Here is a 25,030-nt window from a genome sequence, read left to right as displayed (position 1 = left end):
CTAGGGTTCATATTGTGCTCAATGAATTTGTATTTGTGCTCAATGAATTTGAATTACAGCATGTTGCTCACTTGGCATTTGTTTTTTCTTTTCCTTTCTGATGTCTGGATCACGTTACAATGAAGATGAGGATTTCCTTCCACTCGCACTGTGCCATGGGCAACCCCTCTCTGTCCAGTTACCTCATTTTCTTTTTTGCTGTCCGTGTTTCTACACGGGAACCAGGTAGGAAGCCTCTTGTCACAGAGTGTATTTTACTTTCTCTCAACAGTTTTAATACCATTGATCTTTTGTTATTTTGAAACAATTCATAAGAAGAGCATTTTATGTAAATTTGAGAAATAAAATCCTTTTTTTGGAGGGGAGGCAGGGGAAGATATTGATTTTTCTTCCTTTTTACTCCCCTTGGTCTCAGTGTAACCTGTACTCAGTGGACTTTTACATCATGTTTCACCTTAAACTTGTGCCACTCTACCTATCACTATTGAATATTTTCATTAATGACTTGGATAATGAACTGGAGAGTATGCTGATAAAATTTGCAGATGACACCAAGCTAGGAGAGGTTGCTAGAATTCTGGAAGACAGGATGAGAATTCCAAATGACCTGGACAAATTGGAGAATTGGTCCGAAATCAACAGGATGGAATTCAATAAAGACAAGTTCAAAGCTGTTCAATTTGGAAGGAAGGAAAAAGCAAATGCACAGTTACAAAATGGCGAATAAATGACTAGGTGGTAACACTACTGAAAAGGATCCAGGGCTTATGGTGGATCACCGATTGAATATGAATAAGGCTACGAGTCAGTCATGGAGGTCATGGATTCCATGATTTTATGGGAAATCCGTGACTTCCTGAAAATTATGATTCAGTTCTGGGCGGCAGAGCTAAGGCTTCAGTCCGGGGAGGTGGCGCTGAGGCTCCAGCCCCATATGGCGGAGCTTGGGCTTCCATGATTTATTGTTTATTGCCCACCGCCTGCCCCTGACTTTTATTAAAAATACCCATACCAAAATCTTTGCCTTAAATACAAGTCAACAATGTGATGGAGATGCAAAAAAGGCTAACTAAGATTTTAAGTGATTATAAGTAGCAGGCATAGAAATCAAAGTTGGTTACCTAAGTAATAAATATAGAAATGCAGTCTAAATTTTAACTTTAAAAGACTAGGTAAGATTTGAATTAAGTAGTCTCTCACCCTAACAGATGTTACAGGTAGCTTACAGTTCCTTAATACACAGATGGACATCCTTCCAGCCTGGGACCAATCTCCATAGTTAAAAATCTTTGTCTTCTAGACGATCTTCCAAGAGTTGAGATGGAGGTGACGGGGAGAGAGGCCAAGAGATGATGTCACGATCTCTCTTTTATGCTTTCTTCTAGCTGCTAGAAAGATCCTTGCTGTGACGTGGGCTAGGCTGCCCCATTGCATATGTGCCTTCTCCAAGAAGACACAAGAACAAATGGATATAAACTGGCCATCAGGAAGTTTAGACTTGAAGCTTATGGAGGGGATTGATTGGTACTGAGCTTAAATAATTCCTCTCTCTCCCTGGTATTTATCCCTCTGATATATTTATTGAGAGCAATCATATCTCCCCTCAGCCTTCTTTTGGTTAGGCTAAACAAGCCAAGCTCTTTGAGTCTCCTTTCATAATACAGGTTTTCCATTCCTCGGATCATCCTAGTAGCCCTTTTCTGTACCTGTTCCAGTTTGAACTCATCCTTCTTAAACATCGGAGACCAGAACTGCATACAGTATTCCAGATGAGGTCTCACCAGTGCCTTCTATAATGGTACAAAAACCTCCTTATCTCTACTGGAAATACCTCGCCTGATGCATCCCAAGACCGCATTAGCCTTTTTCACAGCCATATCACATTGGTGGCTCATAGTCATCCTGTGATCAACCAATATTCCGAGGTCCTTCTCCTCCTCTGTTTCTTCCAAGTGATGTGTCCCCAGTTTATTAATTCTTGTTATTAATCCCTAAATGCATGACCTTGCACGTTTCACTATTAAATGTCATCCTATTACCATTACTTCAGTTTACAAGGTTATCCAGATCTTCCTGTATGATATCCCGGTCCCTCTCTGTATTGGCAATGCCTCCCAGCTTCGAGTCATCTGCAAACTGTATTAGCACATTCCCACTTTTTGTGCCAAGGTCAGTAATAAAAAGAGTAAATAAGATTGGTCCCAAAACCGATCCCTGAAGAACTCCACTAGTAACCTCCTTCCAGCCTGACAGTTCACCTTTCAGTATGACCAGTTGTAGTCTCCCCTTTAACCAGTCCCTTATCCACCTTTCAATTTTCATATTGATCCCCATCTTTTCCAATTTAGCTAATAATTCTCCATGTGGAACCATATCAAATGCCTTACTGAAATCGAGGTAAATTAGATCCACTGCATTTCCTTTGTCTAAAAAATCTGTTACCTTCTCAAAGAAAGAGATCAGGTTGGTTTGGCATGATCTACCTTTTGTAAAACCATGTTGTATTTTGTCCCAGTTACCATTGACCTCAATGTCCTTAATTACTTTCTCCTTCAAATTTTTTTCCAAGACCTTGCATACTATAGATATCAAACTAACAGGTCTGTAGTTACCCAGATCACCATTTTTTGCCCTTTCTTAAAAATAGGAACTATGTTAGCAATTCTCCAGTCATACGGTACAACCCCTGAGTTTACAGATTCATTAAAAATTCTTGCTAATGGGCATTCAATTTCATGTGCCAGTTCCTTTAATATTCTTGGATGAAGATTATCCGGGCCCCCCGATTTAGTCCCGTTAAGCTGTTCAAGTTTGGCTTCTACCTCGGATGTGGTAATATCTACCTCCATATCCTCATTCCCATTTGTCATCCTACCATTGTCCCTAAGCTCCTCATTAAAGACTGAGGCAAAGTATTTGTTTAGATATTGGGCCATGCCTAAATTATCCTTAACCTTCACTCCATCCTCAGTGTTTAGCAGTCCCACTTCTTCTTTCTTTGTTTTCTTCTTATTTATATGGCTATAGAACCTTTTACTATTGGTTTTAATTCCCTTTGCAAGGTCCAACTCTACATGGCTTTTGGCCTTTCTCACTTTATCCCTACATGGTCTGACCTCAATAAGGTAGCTTTCCTTGCTGATCCCTCCCATCATCCATTCCTTGTAGGCTTTCTGCTTTTTCTTAATCAACTCTCTGAGATGCTTGCTCATCCAGCTTGGTCTACAACTCCTGCCTATGAGTTTTTTCCCCTTTCTTGGGATGCAGGCTTCTGATAGTTTCTGCAAACTTGACTTGAAGTAATTCCAGGCCTCCTCCGCCTTTAGATCCACAAGTTCTTCAGTCCAATCCACTTCCCTAAGTAATTTCCTTATTTTTTTAAAGTTAGCCCTTTTGAAATCAAAAACCCTAGTCACAGATCTATTTTTGTTTATTTTTCCATTTAGTTTGAACGGAATTAGCTCATGATTGCTCGAACCAAGGTTGTCCCCTACAACCATTTCTTCTATGAGGTCCTCACTACTCACCAAAACCAAATCTAAAATGGCATCCCCTCTTGTCGGTTCAGCAACTACTTGGTGAAGGAGTCCATCAGCTATCGCATCCAGGAAAATCTGAGTCCTATTATTATTACTAGCACTTGTCCTCCAGTCTATATCTGGGAAGTTAAAGTCTCCCATGATCACACAATTCCCATTAGTACTTACTTCATTGAAAACATTAAAGAGGTCTCTATCCTTATCCAAATTGGATCCTGGCGGTCTATAGCACACCCCAAGCACTGTCCCAGGGGAGGCTCTAGTAGCTTTCTTCCCCAGTGTGATTTTTGCCCAGACGGACTCTGTCTTATCCATTCCGTAACTTCTTATTTCTTTACAGTCTACCTCATCATTGATATACAATGCGACTCCACCACCTTTGCCTTTATTTGTGTCTTCCTAAACAGCACATACCCTACAATACCTGTACTCCAGTCATGACGACTATTCCACCATTTCTGTTATCCCTATAATATCTGCTGTCACTTCCTGCACCAGTAGCTCAAGTTCCTCCATTTTGTTACCTAGGCTCCTCGCATTAGTGTACAAACATCTTAATTTTTGCTGTTTGGCTTCGCTCACATTCTGTACCCAATTAGCACAGACATTCTACACCAGTATCACCTATTAGACTGGCATCTACACTACCCTTCCTCCTTATGTCCGTTCTCCTATCCATAGCAGTATCCTTTCTTACTTCGTTTTCTTCCCTCTCAATGTTAAAATCCAGCGTAGAGATTACCTGGACATCTCCCAACCATCTCCCCCAAATTCCTAGTTTAAACCTCTCTTAATCAGTTGTGCCAGCCTCCATCCTAGAAGTCTATTTCCCTCCCTACTCAGGTGAAATCCATCCCGAGAGAACAGTCCTCTGTCCATGAATGCTTCCCAGTGGCCATACATCCCAAAGCCCTCCTTATAGCACCACTGCCTGAGCCATCTGTTGATCATCATAATCTTGTCACATCTTTGTTGCCCTTCTCTAGGAACAGGAAGAATCCCACTGAAGATCACTTGAGCCTCAATTTCCTTAAGCGTCTTCCCCAGTCTGGCATAGTATCCCTTGATACGTTCCAGCAAGAATCTAGCCATATCATTTGTTCCCACATGAAGGACAGTTAGTGGATTCTTTCCTGCTCCTGTTAGGACCCTCTTCATCCCATATCTTAGCACCCGGCAGACAGCACACCCTTCTGTTGTCTGGATCAGGTCTGGTTAGAGGCCTGTCTATTCTTCTCAGTAAGGAGTCCCCAGTCATGTAGACCTGCCTTTTCCTGATGATGGTGCGATTCTCTGGTCTATCCCCTGTTCCCTCTGGCTGCAAGTCCTCTCGATTCCTATTGTCCCTTGAAATCCTCTGCAACCCATCCCGTATCCTCCTGGAGTTCATATTTGGTGGTGTTCTCCATTGACTCTTACCCTCTTCCTATAGGAATAGCTGCTCTTCTCTTCTTCCTTGCCCTTCCACCTTCCGTGACCACCTGCTGTGCCCCTTCTTCATTTTCCAACTCGGCAAACCTGTTCCTGAGCTCTATTTCTCCTTCATTAGCCCATCTTTTCCTCTGCCTGGTTCTCTTGGTCTGTTAGTCTCTTATGCTTCCACTGTCTACTTTCCTCACCCAGCAGTCGCCCCTAAGAGTTCTTTGGTCCTGCTTCCATCTGCAAGTCTGAGCTTTTCCCTTCAGCCTCCTCATGTCTTTGCTCCATCATCCGCTCGAACCCCCTTCTGAACTCAGCCGGAGTTTCCACCTGCTTCTCCAGTCCTCGGATCTTTTCTTCCATCAGCTCTATCAGGCGGCAGTTCATGCAGACGATACTCTTTTCAGGAACCCCCTCCAGGATCATGTACATACCGCAGCTTCCACATCCAGTCGTCTTCATTATGTCTTCCACTGCTTGGGTCACTACCACTACTGCCTCTGTATCTGTCATAGCCTTCTCACCTACATCCTGTTAGTCCGGGAAACACAAACCAAATCAAAACACCACCACCCACAGCAAAACAAACCCTCAATGAGCACCAAAACACTGCCAGACCACCACACACTCCCGTCACTAGCCTGTCTGTTCCTCTCCCTGGCTCTCTTAGTCTTCCCCCCAAACTCCCATTGTAAACTCCCGCTCAGACTCCCCTGTTTACAGCTCTGTTTGCTGGATCTTGTGCTGCTGAATGTAACTGACACATGCTGTAAATTCATTTTGTGTGATGTGCTACCAAGTAGAGAATGTCAAAAGTGGAAGGGGTAAAGAAGGATTTTGTACTATTTTTTCTTGTTTTTCAAATACCTATATTTGAAAGGATACATAGCAAGTTACAAATATAAAACAAAATACTTTTTTTCAGTTTAGCTTATGTCACTGGGGAAAGGGTTTAAGGCAATCTGAAAAAGGTCACTATTATACCAGAATAAGGATGTCCACATAGGAGTTATACCAGTATAATTACACCTGCATAACTAGTAAAACTTTCCCATGTACACCAGGCCTTAAGCTCCACAGCATGTCACAGACAGCCTCTCCTTTCAGGTGTTCTGTATGATCCTTCTCTCTAGAGGCCACCTGCCTTGGTTCCAGTCTAGCAAACAGTCTGCCTCCAATGAAGTGAGCTGTAGCTCACGAAAGCTTATGCTCAAATAAATTTGTTAGTCTCTAAGGTGCCACAAGTACTCCTTTTCTTTTGGCGAATACAGACTAACACGGCTGCTACTCTGAAACCAGTCTTCCACAGGTTAATTGTTCTGGTTGCAGACATTAACCAGCTCACAAAATTTAGAAACAGAGGTCACCCATTTTTTAATCCTCTCTGGATTGGTATTGACTAGGAAAAGTGGCTGTGAGTTTAGCTCAATGGTCAGCTAATGTGCTAGCTAAGCCTGTCCTAACTTGACCTGTTTTCCAGTGCAGATACACTGAGACACCATTAGCTCACTTTTAGTTGGTCAAGTTGCAGCCTAGGCAATTGTGAGAGATCAGCATTTATTACCTATGAAAACAATCCAGCTCCCCTCTGGTCTAATTTTCTGTTTGTCTTGGTTCCTTTAATAGTGAATTTCAAGGTGATTGGACCTGATCATCCCATCATGGCCTCTGCAGGTGAAGATGCCCTTTTACCCTGTTACCTCTCCCCCAGCATGAGTGCTCAGAAGATGGAGGTGCGCTGGTACCAATTCACGTCATCTGAACCTGTCCATCTGTATCAGGATGGAAAAGATCAGCCTGAGCAGCAAATACCAAATTATCGGGGCAGAACAGAGCTTCTGAAGGATGGTATTGTGGATGGAAGCGTTGTCCTGCATATACGCAACATCACCCCCTTTGACCATGGGCAGTTTATCTGTTCCTTCCAATCACACAGCTTTTATGCAGAAGCCGTTCTGGAACTGAAGGTGTCAGGTCAGTAACTTGGGCTGCTAATTTGAATTCTCAGCAGAATAATAATTTATTTTGAGGTGGAACTAGATGTGTCTTATTTTCATGCCAGTATCCAGAATTCCCTTCTATCTACCAGTTATTTCCCATCAGGAGCCTATGCCCTGGGCATAAGCTGACAGATTTCAATGTGTGTCTCTCCACACTCTGGATGTTTTTTTCACAACTTTGTTGTGCAAGAACTGTGAGAAAGTCTATAAGTACCTACACGGGAACAAATATTTGATAATGGCTCTTCAGTCTAGTAGAGAAAGGTGTAACACAAGCTAATGGCAGGAAGTTGAAGCTAGAGAAATTCAGATTGAAAATAAGGCATACTTTTTTTAATTGTGAGAGTAATTAATTAGTGGTTCTCGAACTGTGGTCCGTGGACCACCAGTGCTCCGTGAGCTCCATTCAGGGGGTCCGCGGATAGTTCTCTCTAAGGTGCGCGCCTGGGTGGCCGCACATGAGAGAATGAAGGGCCACTCACCTAATTAGTGAAGCTGCGCGGGCGTGGCTCCACTAATTAGGTGCCTGGACCCTGGAGAAAATGTGCATGTAAGGTGAGGTGGTGGTCTTGGGGGGACTAGGGGTTAGGTGGGAGAGGGCAGTGGGGTGAGAAGAGGGGGTGGGGGGAATTTGGGACATGCAGGGCTGCAGTGGCCAGAGAAAGAGGCGACTTTCCCCAGCTCCAAGGCTGTGGCTGCTGGGGAGAGAAGGCTCTCCTTCCCAGCCCCAGCTCTGTGGCTGCTGTGGTGGGGGAGAGACCCCTCTCCTTCCCAGCCCCAGCTTGGGGGCTGCCACGGCAGGGGAGAGAGGTACATCCATTGCATTAGAAAGGTAAGAATACTTATATTAAAATATGAGTTGTGTGCTTTTATTTGTAGAACAAAAAAAGTTAATTATTATTAAGGTGGTTTTTTATATATCGCTGTTATCCAAAGTGCTTTACAATAGTCAGTTAATGGTACAAACAACATTTGGAAAGATCATTATGTGGTCCGCTGAGACCCTCAGCAATTTTAAAGTGGTCCGTGAAAAAAAAAGTTTGAGAACCACTGATCTATTGGAACAACTTACCAAGGGTTGTGGTGGCGTCTCCTTCACTGGCAATTTTAAAATCAAGATTTGCTGTTTTTCTAAAAGGTCTGCTGTCAGAATCACAATGGTCGCTTCTGGCCTTGGAATCTATGAATGAACCTATGAAAGCCTTTTAAAGACTATTAGACCTTTAATTTTGGAGAAAACAGCAAGAGGAGATAAAAAGGTGAAGAAAAATACTTTAAAATCGGCTCTTGTTTCTTGCCACACAACTTCTAAGAGTGTGTGCAGGAGAAAGAGAAACATCCTTTTTTGATGGCTTGAAGTGTCCATCCTAGAAAGGGCTGGAAGCTACAGAGAGAGCAGTATCTACATCAGCAGGACCAGATCTTTTATTTCTTATTTTGATTATGTTTCTTTGTCTTTGACTTACACTGACTGAGATCCAAATCCACTTTGGGACTCTCGTGTGAAGTGAGGGGGTTCCCCTGGAAAAATACTCAGTGCTCAGAGAGGGGATAGCTCCAGGTTATTACAATGAAGGCAATGCAGTCAATTGCCTCCCTGCCATGCTTTGTGGGGATATTCTGTGAATACTTGAGAGTCCCCAACCCAACTCCCCACAGTGTGCAAACAAGGCCTAGCGGAGCACAGTGTGATATTGCTAGATACAGTATTGATTTCTGGGAGCTGCAGTCTTTGAGGTTAGAAAACTAGCAGGAAGGGGATGTGCTGAGGCCAGCGGCTGCTGCAGCTGCTGCTTCTGGAGCTGCTTGATGTTGGATTTCACTCTTTTGGTTTCAGCCTCCACTGCTCAACAAATTGGTGACTAGGATGGCTCTCCTGCCCCTGAATCCACCTGCACCCTTTCTTCAAAGCCTAGAAGAGCTTGCAGTTGCCTTTAATGCTTGTATAAGAGTATCTGAGTACTATGTCCTTGCAATTAATGACAGAGAACTCTCTGAAGCAAGAAAATGTGCTTTGCTTATTTAGTGCCTTGGAGCAGAAGGGCAGCGTATATTTTACACTCTTCCCTTCTGAATAATAAATATGATACAGCACTTACTGCATTAATTTTTGTGTGTGTCTAAAGTGAATGTGGTAGCTGCATGCTATAAATTCCACGAGCGTGGAAACCAGGGGAATTGACAGATCGGTATATTGCTGCTTTAAGGGAACTGATTGTCACATGTGATTTTGGCAACAGGGCAGATGAAATTATTCGAGATCGGCTCATAGAGAAAACAGCTGTGCCACGTATTAGAGAGCACCTGTCAAGGTTCCTTCCCCACTCTGAACTCTAGGGTACAGATGTGGGGACCTGCATGAAAACCTCCTAAGCTTACTTTTACCAGCTTAGGTTAAAACTTCCCCAAGTACAAACTATTTTACCCTTTGCCCCTGGACTTCCACTGCCACCACCAAACTTTATCTGGGTTCCTGAAAAAATATAGTTTGGACACGTCTTTCCCCCCCAAATCCTCCCAACCCTTGCACCCCACTTTCTGGGGAAGGTTTGGTAAAAATCCTCACCAATTTGCATTGGTGACCACAGACCCAAACCCTTGGATCTTAGAACAATGAAAAAGCATTCAGTTTTCTTACAAGAAGACTTTTAATAGAAGTAAAAAGGAATCACCTCTGTAAAATCAGGATGGCAAATACCTTACAGGGTAATTAGATTCAAAACATAGAGAATCCCTCTAGGCAAAACCTTAAATTACAAAAAAGACACACAGACAGGAATATTCATTCTATTCAGCACAGCTATTTTCTCAGCCATTTAAAGAAATCATAATCTAACACATACCTAGCTAGATTACTTACTAAGTTCTAAGACTCCATTCCTGTTCTGTCTCCGGCAAAAGCATCACACAGATAGACACAGACCCTTTGTTTTTCTCCCTCCTCCCAGCTTTTGAAAGTATCTTGTCTCCTCACTGGTCATTTTGGTCAGGTGCCAGCGAGGTTACCTTTAGCTTCTTAACCCTTTACAGGTGAGAGGATTTTTCCTCTGGCCAGGAGGGATTTTAAAGGGGTTTACCCTTCCCTTTATAGTTATAACAGCACCTACTGCTTGAATCGGAATTGACATTACAGAAAGCCATAACTATTGTTAATCCCATCGAGCCAGAGATGGTGGAGGTGAAAATAATGAGCTCAGGTACAGCGGGTCCGATGCAAACCGGGGAACCACTGCATCTGGACTACAACAAGGCAGTTTAAAAATGACAATGGCAATGTAAATAAGAAGTAACCTGCCCAATGATTTCAAAACATACAAGGAAAAGAATGTCACCACTCTGAATGTACACACCACACTTCAGACTACACAGGAAGGCTTGCAGGGGGAGCTCAGTGGCCTTCAAAAAGAGCGGACATTTCTCTAAGGGATGCTGAAGCAACCCAGCCTAATCAACAGGTATGTGCAGTTACCATGCCTGAAGTTACTGCACTGAGTGTGGATGGAAGCAGTACCGCATACATTGTGGATAAAATAACATGTGCTGTCCATGTCTCTGCTGCAGCAGGAGTGAAGCCCCAGGTGGTGGAATGAATGTTGAACACGGGCTCAGCAGTTTCTATACTACCTGAATTGATTTGCCTGCAATACTTTGGACATGTGTCAGTTACTGCGCTGAGCTTACACCTGGCATGCTACTTGATGAACCGCATCCCTGTGCTTGGTTGACTACCTGCAACCGAGACTTTTGATACATAACGCATACCGGCAGAATTCTGTCTTATGCCTGGGGTACTGCTATCCTAAACAGCGATTTATTTCCCTCACCAAACATGTAGGCAGTCAATGGGCACATTGCTTTTGCCCCACCTGGCACCACTATAGCACAAACTCTGGTCTCTGCTCTTAAGGAGGATGGTACAGAGGAGCCCCGTGGCTGTGCATTTGGATTTGCTCACAAAACTAAATTTTGACCTCAAGTGACAGCTGTAGGACAGAATTTACCTCTCTACCATTCTCAGTCAGGGATGCTGTAGCAGAAGAGGTTAAAAAATCAGTACAGAATGGTGTTATTGAAGAGATTGCATCATCTGAATGGGTCTCACCAATAGTGGTGACAAAAAGAAAGACTGGAGGTATTTGTCTTAGCATAGACTTAAGGGAGGCTAATAAAGCCATTATGATTGACAGCTATCCACTCACACATAGAAGCAGCATTGGTGGATCTTTGTGGCACAAAGATATTTTCTACTCTCGATCTACAGAATGCATATCACCAAGTTATACTACAGGAGGACAGAGAGATCTCCCAGCATTTATTATGCTTGAGGATCTGTTCCATTTGAAACGTGCACCATACAGACTTGTATTGGCACCCAGCACTTTCCAAAGAAAGATGTCAGTGATTCTGAAGAATCAGCCTGGAGTCCAGTATTATTTGGATGAAATTATTGTGTTTGAGAAGACTTGTGGGGAACATGAAAAACATTTCCATGCAGTACTACACCACATCAAAACAGCAGGGCTGAAACTGAATTTGGCCAAATGCCAATTCTGACAAACAGAGTTGTTATTTCTGGGGCACATAATTTTGGAAACTGGACTGAAACCTGACCTGGACCATGTCATGGTGGTTATAAAAGCACCACCTCCAAGACACATAAATCTTACATGCTTTCTTAGCTTTTACGTCATGGTATGCCAAGTTTATTCTGAACAACACTTCAATCATCATTACAGACATACACCAGGGAATCTCAAGCTTGGCCTGGATGACTGTTGCATGAGTTGTTTTGAAACAGTGAAAGATTTGATTGAAAATAGTCCAGCACTTGCATTGTTTGACCCTGCCTCAGACTATGGACTGGGAGCAACACTTACTCAAATCCATGATGACAACATGGAGGAGACTGTTGCATTTGAACACTTACAGAAGCTGATAGGAAGTATTCATCTGTTGAAAAGAAAGCACTTGCTTACTGTGGAAAAATGGAGAACTTAGCTCTGGGGCCAGACTTTCAAGTGGCATACAGATCATAGCTCTTTGATGACACTGTTAACTTCTAAAGGATTTGGATGAGTGGGAGGCAAAATTGCTAGATGGTCAGCAAGACTACTGTCTTTCATGTATGTCACAGAATAAAGGCTGGAATTCAAAATGTGATGGCTGATTGTTTGTCCTGCCTGCCCTTGCCTTCACCTGACGAACAGACAGATGATGACAATATAGTTGCACTTATAGCAGGCACCCCCACAGCTGTTACACAAGAATAATTCAAAGCTGCTTGCTTAGCATGCCCCATTCAACAAAGACTGCAGGAACAGCTCATAACAAAATGGCCACACAACCCCAAATGCTTGATCTAGCTTTGCCACTTTACTGTAGAGTACTCAAAAAATTTTTGTACAAGATGGATGGGTATTATGAGGTACTGACTGGTTGATTATACTAGACACACTGTAGACAAAATTCATACATCTGGCACATGATACACATCAAGAGGCTGAAAGAATGAAACTGTGTCTATCTGACCTGTATTGGGGCCGAGAATGCATGCTCAGGTTGAAGCAGCTGTAAAAACAAGCATTACTAGCCAGTTACACGACAAGATGGTGGTAATGCATGTGGCACCATTTCAGGCTGTTCTTCTTCCAGATGCCGCATGGGAAAAGCTTGCCATTGATATTATATGTCCATTATTATTATATGTCACCTCTGCTACACTCATCAAGTTCGTGTCGACTGTAGCAGGGAAGGGAACCCGAAAAATTTGTGTTGGGCAATGGAACTCAATTTTCCTCACTGGAATTTGAAACCTTTCTGGCAGAAGGGAACATAACTGGCTCTGTGGATATGGGGAAAGTGGTGGACATGATATACCTTGACTTTAGCAAAGCTTTTGATACGGTCTCCCACAGTATTCTTGCCAGCAAGTTAAAGAAGTATGGATTGGATGAATGGACTATAAGGTGGACAGAACGCTGGCTAGATCATCAGGCTCATCGGGTAGTGAGCTATGGCTCGATGTCTAGTTGGTAGCCAGCAACAAGCGGCGTGCCCTAGGGGTCGGTCCTGGGGCCAGTTTTGTTCAACACCTTCATTAATGATCTGGATGATGGGATGGATTGCACCCTCAGCAAGTTCGTGGATGACACTAAGCTGGTGGGAGAGGTAGATATGCTGGAGGGTAGAGATAGGGTCCAGAGTGACCTAGATAAATTGGAGGATTGGGCCAAAAGAAAACTGATGAGGTTCAACAAGGACAAGTGCAGAGTCCTGCACTTAGGACGGAAGAATCCCATGCACCGCTAGAGCTGGGGACCAACTGGCTAAGCAGCAGTTCTGCAGAAAAGGACCTGGGGATTACAGTGGACGAGAAGCTGGATATGGGTCAACTGTGTGCCCTTGTTGCCAAGAAGGAGGCATACTGGGCTGCATAAGTAGAAACATTACCAGCAGATTGAGGGACATGATTATTCCCCTGTGTTCAGCACTGGTGAGGCCACATCTGGAGTATTGTATCCAGTTTTGGGCTCCCCCACTACAGAAGGGATGTGGACAAATTGAAGAGAGTACAGTGGCATGCAACAAAAATGATTAGTGGCTGGGGCACATGACTTATGAGGAGAGGTTGAGGGAACTGCGGTTATTTAGTCTGCAGAAGAGAAGAGTGAGGGGGGATTTGATAGCAGCCTTCAACTACCTGAAGGAGGGTTCCAAATAAGATGGAGCTTAGCTGTTCTCAGTGGTGGCAGATGACAAAACAAGGAGTAACGGTCTCAAGTTGCAGTGGGGGAGGTTTAGGTTGGATATTAGGAAAAATGATTTCACTAGGAGGGTGGTGAAGCACTGGAATGGGTTACCTAGGGAAGTGTTGGAATTTCCATCCTTAGAGGTTTTTAAAGCCTGAATTGAGAAAGCCCTGGCTGGGATGATTTAGTTGGGGTTGGTCCTGCTTTGAGCAGGGGGTTGGACTAGATGACCTCCTGAAGTCTCTTCCAACTCTAATCTTCTATGATTCTATGACACTTTAACTTTAGATGTAGAAAATCATCATGTATTACCCTCAAATTGATGGAGAAATTGAACAATTCCATAGAAGTTTGAAAGACAGTCTGCAGACAGCTGTGCTGGAAAGGAAAGTGTGGACAACCTTCATAACAATTACTTATAAATCTACAGGGCTACACGCCATGCCACAATGCAAAAGTCACCTGCTGAATTATTGCACGGTAGAGAGGTGCATACTAAATTAAACACTGCTGGATTACACCGGCCTATATCTCATATATCATTGCTGCCGGATATCCGACAAAAAGTTCAGTGGAAACTACAAAAATAAAAGATGCAGATAAATGTTGTGGGGCCAGGGAATTGAAATTCAAATGTGGTTTATTTATAAAAGTATGAAAACCTCAAATGTTAGGAAAAGGAGAACCCAGGTTCACTTCTCAACCGAAAATTGTTTCTAAAAAGGACTGACACTCTGTACCTCAGAGTAGCACCCTGGACCTCCCATATTCATCACTGTCATATAATTATGATATGTTTTGTACAGTCTGCCCTGAGAGGTATCATTTTAAAAGTCTTGATCTGTTGAACATTAATATCCTGTTGGACTGTATGTGCTATCATGGTGTGAGAAGTTATGAAGTTTTGCTATGTATGTGTTACTGAAATATGTTGTGAGGTTGGGAACACCAACAACCAACCTTTCAGGTGCAACAATGGAGGAGGCAGACAGTGGTTATTGGCTCATCAACACCCATCCAGGAAGGGATCTCAGAAACTGTATACAATGGAAACTTCTCAGAGAGAACATGTAGATAATGGAGACTGCTTGACCAATGGAGACTACCTGATCCCCACACCACAGCAAAGGATTTTTCCAGCAAGCTGGAAGAAACTGTAAAAGAGGGGAAGTGACATCATCACCTGACCTCACTCCCCCCACAACTCAACACCTGGAAACAGGTTTGGAGGACAAAGACTTTGTACGTGGTGGGCAGTTCCAGGCTGGAAGAAGAGTCCCAGTCTGTGTATTGAGGAACTATACTATTTGTCAGGGTGAGACACTGCTTGATTGAAATCCTGTCTAGTTTATAGAACTCAGATTGTGAATTTACTTTTATTTCTTAGGTAACCAACTTTGATCTCTACGCTTGCTACCTATAATGACTTAAAATCTATCTTTCTATAGTTTATATTTTACCTCAAACAGTGTGGTTTGGTAGAAGTGCTTGGGAAATCTCAGCTCAGTTTACATCAAAGAAGGGGCAGTTTGGATAATGAACTTATACTGGTTAGGCTTCTGACCAGGGCAAGACGGTACATGGTGTGCATGGCTGTGGAGCTGGGGGGAATTGGCTGGGGCCTCTCTATTGTCGGTTCATGAGTGACTGGGAGAAGCGTTCATGTAACTCAGCTGGGTGTGTTGCTGTCTATGGATGGCTGTGTAAGTGTAGTGCCTGCCAGGGGTTTGTGGCTTGACACAGCATCACAGTGTGAGGGGCACCCTGTGTTGGAGGGACAGAGGGCTCAGTGGTCCCACAGTCCATGTTGCACCCCAGGGACCCCGTCACAAGGACCTCACACTTACAAGCTGTCAGATGGTCAGGCTGGAGCACTGTTCATCTTGTCCCTGCTTACTAAGACAAAGTGCAATGTTCATACTACCTAATTAGCCCCAATTATTTTACTTTGCTGCTGACAATACAGGATAACTGACAGGATATTGGGCCTGATGAATATGCTGTTAGAGTCTGACAGCCAACTGTATTGGCTAGAGACTGTGTTCTGTAATTATTAAAGGAACAGTCTTCTATTATAACTTGAATTCTAATTACAGTTACATAACTACTTCTTAGTTATTGTTTATTTGTTAATTACATAATTTGTTTATTATTATAGTAGCAGGTTATTGGATTATTATTACTGCTGTAAGATTGAGTTTGTTCTAAGACAAGGGATATGTGGTGTTGCTAGATCCAGCATTGATTGCTGGGAGCTGTAGTCTTTATTTAGAAACCAACAGGAAACAGGAATTGTAAGTATGGGTGTTGCTTCATTGTTCTCTTAATAAACCTTGTTGGATTTCACCCTTTTGGTCTCAGCTTCCACTGCTCAGCACAGTGAGAGAATATTCACTGAGGCAATAAATACACCATGAGCTCCCCAGGCAGAGCTGCCAAGCAGCTCCTGGTGCCTCTTCACAATGAGACTGCCAAAATGTGACTTAGGGCTCTCCTACACTATGTGGGCTACAGTGGCACAGCCATGGCACCCCAGCTATGCCGCTGCAACCCCAGAATGCAGACCTAGACTAAAGCAATGGCAGGGTTTTCCCATTGCTGTAGGTAATCCACCTTCCCAAGCAACAGGAGCTAGCAATAGAAGCACTCTATTGTAATTCTTCACACCCCTGAGTGACACAGCTGTGTCAATCTACATTTTAAGTGTAGACCAGGCCTTAGAGCCTCTGGCCTTCACAGTATGGGAAAGTTTTATCAGTTGGAATTAAATTGGTTTTTAATCCAGTTTATTTAGATGAGTGCAAACTCCTGTGTGGATGCTCCTATATCCATTTAAAGCAGGGGTTTCAAACTCAATTTACCTCAGGGCCGGTGCCAGTCCTCAAATCCTCCCAGCGGGCCAATAATGTCACTGAAGATGGTGTTCAGAAAAGAAAGTGTTTATAGTGTGTTCTTTATTTCAAATTTCTTAGAAATAATAAAACTGTCATATAACTTTATACAATTATTCGCCTGCCAGAGAGTTTTTAGTGTTTGCCAGACACCGGGCAATGCTTCAGTTCTGTCAGTTTGTTGATGTTTGGCCTCAGTGACTGAGCAGTTGAAACCTTCAGGATTGCATCAAGGTGCGCGTCAGATAGTTGTGTTCGGTATTTAGACTTGTTTATATTCATTGTGGAAAAAAGTGATGCTGCCTCCATGGCTCACTCTGCCCAGCGACTAGTGATGGTATCTCTGTCCCTCTCCCCCAGCCAATGGGAGCTGCGGGGGGGGGGGGGGAAGCGAGCGACAGGGGGCGACGCCTGCAGCAGACATTGCCGGCAGCGTGTCTGCATGCGTCTCTCCTCCATGGGCCGCAGTGGGGAGGTTCTAGGGCTGCAGATGGCCAGTGGCAGGGCCATCCTTAGCCATACACAAACTGTGCAGCTGCGTAGGGCACCAGGAAATTTGGGGCACCAAATTAGGTCAATCCCCCGGCCTGCTGAGCCAGCCAGGAAAGCTGCCCCTGCTCCGCCCCTTTCCCAAAGCCCCTGCCCTGGCTCCGCCCCCACCCCGCCTTTTCCCCAAAGCCCCTGCCCCACCCCCACTCCACCCCTTCCCCTGAGCTACATCCCAGGGGACTGCAGCAGGGGTCAGGCGTGTCCTGCACTCACAGGGCAGCAGGGAAGTGGAGTGAGCCAGCCCCAACCCGCTCCGCTCCACTGACTCATGCTAGGGGGTGATTTCCCCCTTGCCCTCCAAGCCTCCTCCTGCACCCCCACAGAGGCCTGGGACCAGCCCCCCTGTGGAGGCCTGGGGACGCCCCCCTCCTCTTCCTGCGGAGGTCTGGGGCCAGCCCTCCCCACAGGGGGGCTATGTAGGGCACAAAAATGTCTAGGGATGGCCCTGGCCCGCAGGATGGGACTTTGAGATCTCTTGTTTAAAGGCAGCTATCACTGGTTTAATTAAACCTGTTCCAAACCGAGTTAAAAACAAACAAAACAGAAGTCCCTGGAAAAACCTCAGTCCCTGGAAAAGTCATGGAGCACGTCCTCAAGGAATCAATTTTGAAGCACTTCAAGGAGAGGAAAGTGATCAGGAACAGTCACCATGGATTCACCAAGGTCAAGTCATGCCTGACTAACCTAATTGCTTTCTATGACGAGATAACTGGCTCTATGGATGAGAGGAAAGCAGTGGACGTGTTTTTCCTTGACTTTAGCAAAGCTTTTGATGCAGTCTCCCACAGTATTCTTGCCAGCAAGTTAAAGAAGTATGGGCTGGATGAATGGACTATAAGGTGGATAGAAAGCTGGCTAGATTGTCGGGCTCAACGGGTAGTGATCAATGGCTCCACGTCTAGTTGGCAGCTGGTATCAAGTGGAGTGCCCCAAGGGTCGATCCTGGGGCTGGTTTTGTTCAATATCTTCATTAATGATCTGGAGGATGGCGTGGATTGCACCCTCAGCAAGTTTGCAGATGACACTAAACTGGGAGCAGTGGTAAATACGCTGGAGGGTAGGAATAAGATACAGAGGGACCTAGACAAATTGGAGGATTGGGCCAAAAGAAATCTGATGAGGTTCAAAAGGACAAGTGCAGAGTCCTGCACTTAGGATGGAAGAATCCCATGCACTGCTACAGACTAGGGACTGAGTGGCTAGGCAGCAATTCTGCAGAAAAGGACCTAGGGGTTACAGTGGATGAGAAGCTGGATATGAGTCAACAGTGTGCCCTTGATGCCAAGAAGGCTGACAGCATTTTGAGATGTATAAGTAGGAGCGTTGCTGGCAGATCGAGGGACGTAATCATTCCCCTCTATTCGGCACTGGTGAGGCCTCATCTGGAGTACTGTGTCCAGTTTTGGGCCCCACACTACAAGAAGGATGTGGATAAATTGGAGAGAGTCCAGCAGAGGGCAACAAAAATGATTAGCGGGCTGGAGCACATGACCTCTGAGGAGAGGCTGAGGGAACTGGGGTTATTTAGTCTGCAGAAGAGAAGAATGAGGCGGGATTTGATAGCTGCTTTCAACTACTTGAAAGGGGGTTCCAAAGAAGATGGATCTAGGCTGTTCTCAGTGGTAGCCGATGACAGAATGAGGAGTAATGGTCTCAAGTTGCAGTGGGGGAGATTTAGGTTGGTGTAGTGAGGGTGAGACTCACCGGCACAGCACCTCCTGCTGGTCATCTGGGAATTAGCTCTTTTCCAGTTTACAGAGTGCCCTCTGCAGGCTGATGTCTCACTTGCCACTGTGTCCCTCCCAGACCCCAGTGCCCCTTTACCTTGGGGTGCTGCCCCAGCAGTACCCCTGCAGTCTGGGTATCCCATCCCAGGGAATCTCCAGTGCTCTATCCCCACGTTGCCTCAGTGGTGACTGCCAGTCATCAACTAGCCCCCACTCACTGGGGCAGACTGTAATGGCCACTCATCATTGGCAAGGGGTTAGGACCTGCTGCCTCTGCCTAATCCCAGGCTTGCACCTCTGTAGCCCCAGTACCTTTTGTAGGCCTGCAACAAGGCCTCAGCCTGGAGAGTTGCCAGGCTGGAGCTCCTCAGCTCCTTTGCCGTTCCCCAGCACTGCTCCACCTCAGATATCTTACTTCCAGGCAGCTAGCCCTTCCCACTCCAGGGCTAGAGTGAGACTCCTCCAACTTCTGGCCCACAGCCCTCTTATAAGGGCCAGCTGGGCCCTGATTGGGGCATGGCCCCAGCTGTGGCTGCTTCCCCCAATCAGCCTCGCTGTTCTCAGCCACAGCCCTCTCCAGGGCTGCTTTTACTATTGGCTCCCCAGGGAAGCCCTCTCCCGGGGCTGTTTTAACCCCTTCAGGGCTGGAGCGGGGTGAGTACCCCGCTACAGTTGGATATTAGGAAAAACTTTTTCACTTAGGAGGGTGGTGAAGTACTGGAATGGGTTACCTAGGGAGGTGGTGGAATCTCCTTCCTTAGAGGTTTTTAAGGTCAGGCTTGACAAAGCCCTGGCTGGGATGATTTAATTGGGGATCGGTCCTGCTTTGAGCAGGGGGTTGGACTAGATGACCTCCTGAGGTCCCTTCCAACCCTGATATTCTATGATATTCTATATTCTAAAAGGCCTTTCTTATGGAAAAATCAGTTCCATATTTGTTTAACTAGATGGTTTTAAACTTACACCTTGTGTGAAATCACTGCTGCTTCACAAGGCCCATGTTTAGCAACTTAGTCACTAAAACCTGCAGCAGCCCATGGTGCCACAGCCCAGGTCTACCCGAGGAGTTTGTTCCCAGAGTACACTGTCGTCAGATGTTGAGAGATACTTGGCTGTGTGTGTGTTCTTTCAGCTCTGCGCAGGTAGCAGAGACAGCAGACTTTGATTGAACCACCCAATAAATCTACAGACTCAGTTTTCAGCAAAGATACTTGGTCAGGTTTATTGCTGACGAGACATGGTGCTAATGCACTAACACATGTATGCCCGTGAAAATGGACCAGCTCAGTGAATGGCGGGACTTTCCATTCTCCCCTTGGCCAGACAAAGACACGCCTTCTGAGATACATCTTTATACACAGAGACAAACAAGTTACACTTTACTCAGTATGTACCACGGTGCCACCCTCTGACGTATTAGGGTGCCACCCATTGACGTATCGAGGAGATACCCATTAGCTTGTACATGTTGGTTGGATCAAAAAATTGCTATCCATCATGCTGTCATCTTGACCTTTTCCTTAAGATGGCTCAGTGTGTTCCTGTTCTCTTTGGGGAACGTGTTTGCTATTGAGGTGTTCTGGTGCCACCTTTCTGGAATGTGCTTGCATATATTTGTGCCTAATATTACTTAGGAATGTGTGTTTCTGCAATATCAGCCCTATTCTTGCCAGATTCTGTCTGCTTCCAAGCAGGCAAAACCCGACTTTGCTTCTTTGCTTTATTTCAACAAAACTACTTTAGTTCAGGCCTCAGGCCTCACACCAGGCCTCTGATACAAGGGCTTATGTTTCAGGCCCTCTTTGTACTACATACACTATACCGGCAAAGTGTTCCTGGTGGCTTATACTGGCAAAGTGACTTTGTACCACCTTATTTCACCCACACTGAGCAAATCAAGTTTTACGGGGAATGGTTGCATTTTTGCCAGTATAACCGTGTCTACACTAGGTTTGTCTTGCTTTCTAACATTGTCAGGCTTCTGAGAGTATCTTCCTTATGAGTGTGCTACAGACTTCAGGAAACAGAGCAGGACCAGGGATATAAAGTTTAAACCAGAGCTCTCGTTATGACATGACAAGATGGCTCCTACAAACTTTCAGCATACAGCCCGTGCATGTATCTGCTTCATGTGAGAGACCCCTGAAAATGGGAGGCCTTCTGGTGATTAAACAACTAATTTTAAAGAGACTATAAATACAATATACTGCTGCATCACCCTTTCTTCATTCTTTAAACTTGTCCCAATAAATAACTGAACTTCTCAAACAAACAGGCCTGAGGCATGCGTAGAGAATTACAGCACTGATTGCTGTTAAATCTTCACCTGCGTGGATCTGAGATTGTTAACACTTAACCTGCTGGCACTTAATTTTTACCACTGGCTCAATCTGCTTCTGCATGTCATCTCTGTAGACAATTGTCATACGAGTCCTGGTCGCAAATGTGTGTGTGTGTGTGTGAGAGAGAGAGTGGGGGCCGGGGAGAGGCAACAGGCCATATATGCTCTTCTCCCTTACTCTGTACTAAGTCTGTGCAGTAACTGCTCACCTGCTACTGCAGCTTGGTACTTAAGGTTTCTAATCCTCAGCCCCTCAAACATTCCATAGAGTCATAGATGTTAAAGCCAGAAAGCACTTTTATGATCATCTAATCTGATCCTCTGTATGACACAGGCCAGAGAATTTCACCCAGTGATTCCTACATCCAGCCCAGTAACTTATGGGTGAGCTAGAGCAATTATTTATTAATTAATTTATTTTTAAGGAAGAGACTTACAATTCTGATTGAAGGACTACAGGAGATGGAGAATCCACCATGTCCTTTGTTCCAGTGATTAAGTACACACATTGTGAAAAATTTGCACCATATTTTGTCTGGCTTCAACTGCCTGCCACTGGAATTGTTATTTCCTGGAGCTCACAGCCAGTTTAGTTGGGCTGCTCTTTCTGTTCAATGATACGGCCTATCATTTTATCCTGGAGCTGAAATATGCTATTCACATTGAGATAGGCTTCCAGCTTTAGGACTCAGGCAATAATGAAACACTTCTCACAGCCAGAGCCCAGCAGTGACACAGCGAAAGGCTCTTGCCCTTCTGCAGGAGGGACAATGATCCACTTTTCCCTTCTCCTGAAGAATTAAATGCTTACCTTCGAGGCTGAAGAGATGCATAATGCTTGTGTAGGGTTCACACAGGTTCACTCCATTTCCCTCCAGGTCTGGGTTCTACGCCTCGCATCTCTATTGACAGCTACCAGAGCGGAGGGATCCACATGGTGTGTGAGTCTGCTGGATGGTACCCGGAGCCCCAGGTGCAGTGGAGAGACCTCAGTGGGAAGCACTTACCATCCCTGACAGAAAAAATAACTCAACGTGATAACGGCCTGTTTGAAGCACAAATTTCCATTATTGCAACAGAAACTTCCATTCAGGATCTGTCCTGCTCTGTCAGGAACTCCCACCTCAACCCATGGAAAGAGTCTGTGGTCTACATTGCAGGTTGGTGTTCATCAAAGCCACACAGTTCAGCCACTCACCAAAAAGGGGGTATGTTTAGGGCTAATTTAAATATTGGATTTACAACGTGCATGTGAATAGCGCTGCTCAGAGGCTATTCATTAAACACCATGTGTGGTGAATTTAGGGGAGGTTAGACTTCATGAACCGGCCTTCCAAGCTGCAGATGAAGTATAATGAAACATGGCTAATTTTGGGGGGAGGAGTGTTTAATAGTGTGTCTTATTATTGTTAACACAGTTAACATGCCTGGAGTTGAATTGGCATTCACAATGGAGAGGGAGGCTTGGAAAATTTCTGTAGTGTAGAAAAGGCCCCTTTGTGCAGCCAGAATGGGCTCTCACAAACTGGAGCTGGGAGGGAAATGGTTTCCTGTCCCATGAAGATTTTCTAGTTTTCAAAACAAATTCCTTTTCCCCATGGGGACAAAACTGACACTTTTCAAAAGTTTTCATTAAAAACAAGAGAGAGAAGAGTCACAATAGTCTGCTAGGTCAAATCCCTGCTCCAAATCAGCAGGAATTTGACCCTGGATATCCTCTGTGAGTGTCCTAGCCACTAGGCTAGTGGATATTCAAGGGTTTCACTCCTTCTGTGGTTTTGACCAGAAATCCCATCCTGGACCCAAGAACCCTTTCCTGTAAAAATATTTGGTTATGATGAAGTGGCATTTTCTGACAAAAAAAACAAAACAATTTAGTTGAAAAATTCCTGACCACCTCTGCTTCCAGCCAGTGGCACAATGCCATGATCACCACAAAGGTCGCACACATCTGTTCTGTCAGTGTTTCCAAGTTAATGAGGATGAGGTTTTGTCTTACAGATCCATTCTTCCTGAGAGGCTACCCCTGGAAGGTGGCTGTGTACATACTCCTGGTTGTTGTGGGTTTTCTCACTTTCACAGCAAGCTACTTCTTCTGGAAGCAACACAAGGCAAAAGGTAAAGTTATAAGGGGGCACTACAGTGTACTCAGAGATTTGCTTTAAAATATAAATGAGATGAGAGTGGAGGTGGCTTCTCCACAGTTAAAGATGCAGCTACATTTTTATGTGAAGCCACATTTTGCACCCTCTCTAAATTTCTCAAGAAAAGTCAGATTACCCTAAACTGGGAGTTCAGGACAGGCCCTCGGGTGGAATTTGTGAGGGAAATCTGAAGTCTTCCATTACTTTTTTGCCCATATCTTGGGAAATAAATGAATAAAAAAAGGAGCCACATGAAACATATCACTGGATTCCCATAGGTAGTGTCTAACGGATGAAACCAAATACCAAAACCAATGTCCATGATTTACAATATGAAATGATGAGCCCTTCCCTTTGGAAAAACAGAGTGCTAATAGAGCACCTGCGCAGCACAGTAGAGAGATGCTCACCTGTCAAAATGCCCTTAGCCTAAGAACACTGCAGTGGGCTTGGAAATGAGAGTTCTGGGCTTACATATGCCTCTGATTGGTTTTGTGCACTTCAGAACCCTTAGCAGAGAGCACAGCCAGGTATTGTACAGCAGCAAGGTTAAAGCAGCCCAACTTTTAGGTGGAGACAAGCCCTTGGTGACGTGCCCTCACTCACACAGAGTCTGTGGTAGAGCCAGGAATTGAGCTGTGGTGCGAGTCCCAGGCTAGGGTTCAGACCCCTGCCTCTCAGGGCCCTGTCTACGAAGGTGGCCGCCCCCTTCCTTTAGCTTATCAAGATCTAAGGCAGAGGACCAATGATTAGCTAAATAGAGACCACTTTAAAAATAACACCTGCAATTATTATTTCCCTTCCTGCAGCGTGGCATTATTGACAGTCACCACCCAAACCCTGCTCTGAATATGGAGCTATTCATTTCCTCATTGGCTTTCCCATGATGTTCATCACTGCAGTGTCTGAGACTCACAAGTTGCCTGCTAGCTCTGGTAGTGTCAGTCCCATTTCCTCTCTTGTAGCCTGTTTTCTTTATCCTGCACAGGGGTGAAGCAATGGTGCCCAATTCTATGGGGCTACAGATTCACTATCTCCTTTCCAGCAATTCTGTATTTTTCTGTACTCCCAAGTTCAGCGTGGATAGCCATTCTCAGGGGCTGGCTCCCAGTCAGGCACAGGAGGCTGTTCTCCACAGGAGTATTGAAATGGGCTGTGACTGAAGCCTGGGTAGCTGAGGAGATTTGGTTAGTTTCATGCTGTTGGGCCTAGCTCAGAACCAGTCCAATCCAGCCAAGCTGATCTTTATTCCCCAAGTCAGTTGAGGAGGCTGCACAAATATGTTACAGGGTTTGGGTTCCAGTTGAACAGGAGAACTTTAACCACAGGCGGGAGGATCGCTACGACAGGCAAGCGCAGGCCCCTGTGAGACACAATACAAGGGGGTCAGTGGGAGTGGTTCTAGTGGAAGTCTGTTGATACAGTTCATTACCAGCCAACCAGTGGTTTGTAGACCGTGCAGCATTTGTACTGGACTCTCCCCCTTTCTAACAAGTCTCTCCTCTTCTCTCATAGCGGCGCATGTTGCAGAGAAAGGTAAGGCTCTTCTATGGGAACTGCAGTGGGGGGGCATCTCGAGGTTTGGAACAAGTTGCTGGTGCCTTCTGTTAGGGGTTCTGATGAACGAATGGTCAGCTCGGTGGTTATTACATGCAAAGCAGAGTTGCTGCC

The 25,030-nt window shown here is 44.9% G+C and overlaps 1 protein-coding gene across 7 annotated transcripts in view; it reads left to right on the top strand.

Annotated features, from left to right (window-relative positions):
* LOC140909646 (butyrophilin subfamily 1 member A1) overlaps window positions 1-25,030 on the top strand; it is a 52,759-nt gene that overhangs the window by 18,560 nt on the left and 9,169 nt on the right. For 6 of the 7 annotated variants that reach the window (XM_073339448.2, XM_073339444.2, XM_073339443.2 and 3 more), the window contains 5 exons: window positions 126-225; window positions 6,585-6,932; window positions 22,094-22,375; window positions 23,217-23,333; window positions 24,875-24,895. In XM_073339448.2, coding sequence (XP_073195549.1) covers window positions 126-225; window positions 6,585-6,932; window positions 22,094-22,375; window positions 23,217-23,333; window positions 24,875-24,895 — 868 coding nt within the window. Of the gene's footprint in view, window positions 1-119; window positions 226-6,584; window positions 6,933-22,093; window positions 22,376-23,216; window positions 23,334-24,874; window positions 24,896-25,030 lie in introns of those variants that run through there. The other variant, XM_073339440.2, reaches the window with a different exon arrangement.

Source organism: Lepidochelys kempii, chromosome 3 (assembly GCF_965140285.1).
Source record: "Lepidochelys kempii isolate rLepKem1 chromosome 3, rLepKem1.hap1, whole genome shotgun sequence".
NCBI classification, from domain to species: Eukaryota; Metazoa; Chordata; order Testudines; family Cheloniidae; genus Lepidochelys; species Lepidochelys kempii.
The sequence above is the reverse complement of the archived record's forward strand: the minus strand, read 5'-3'. Positions and strand labels throughout refer to the sequence as shown.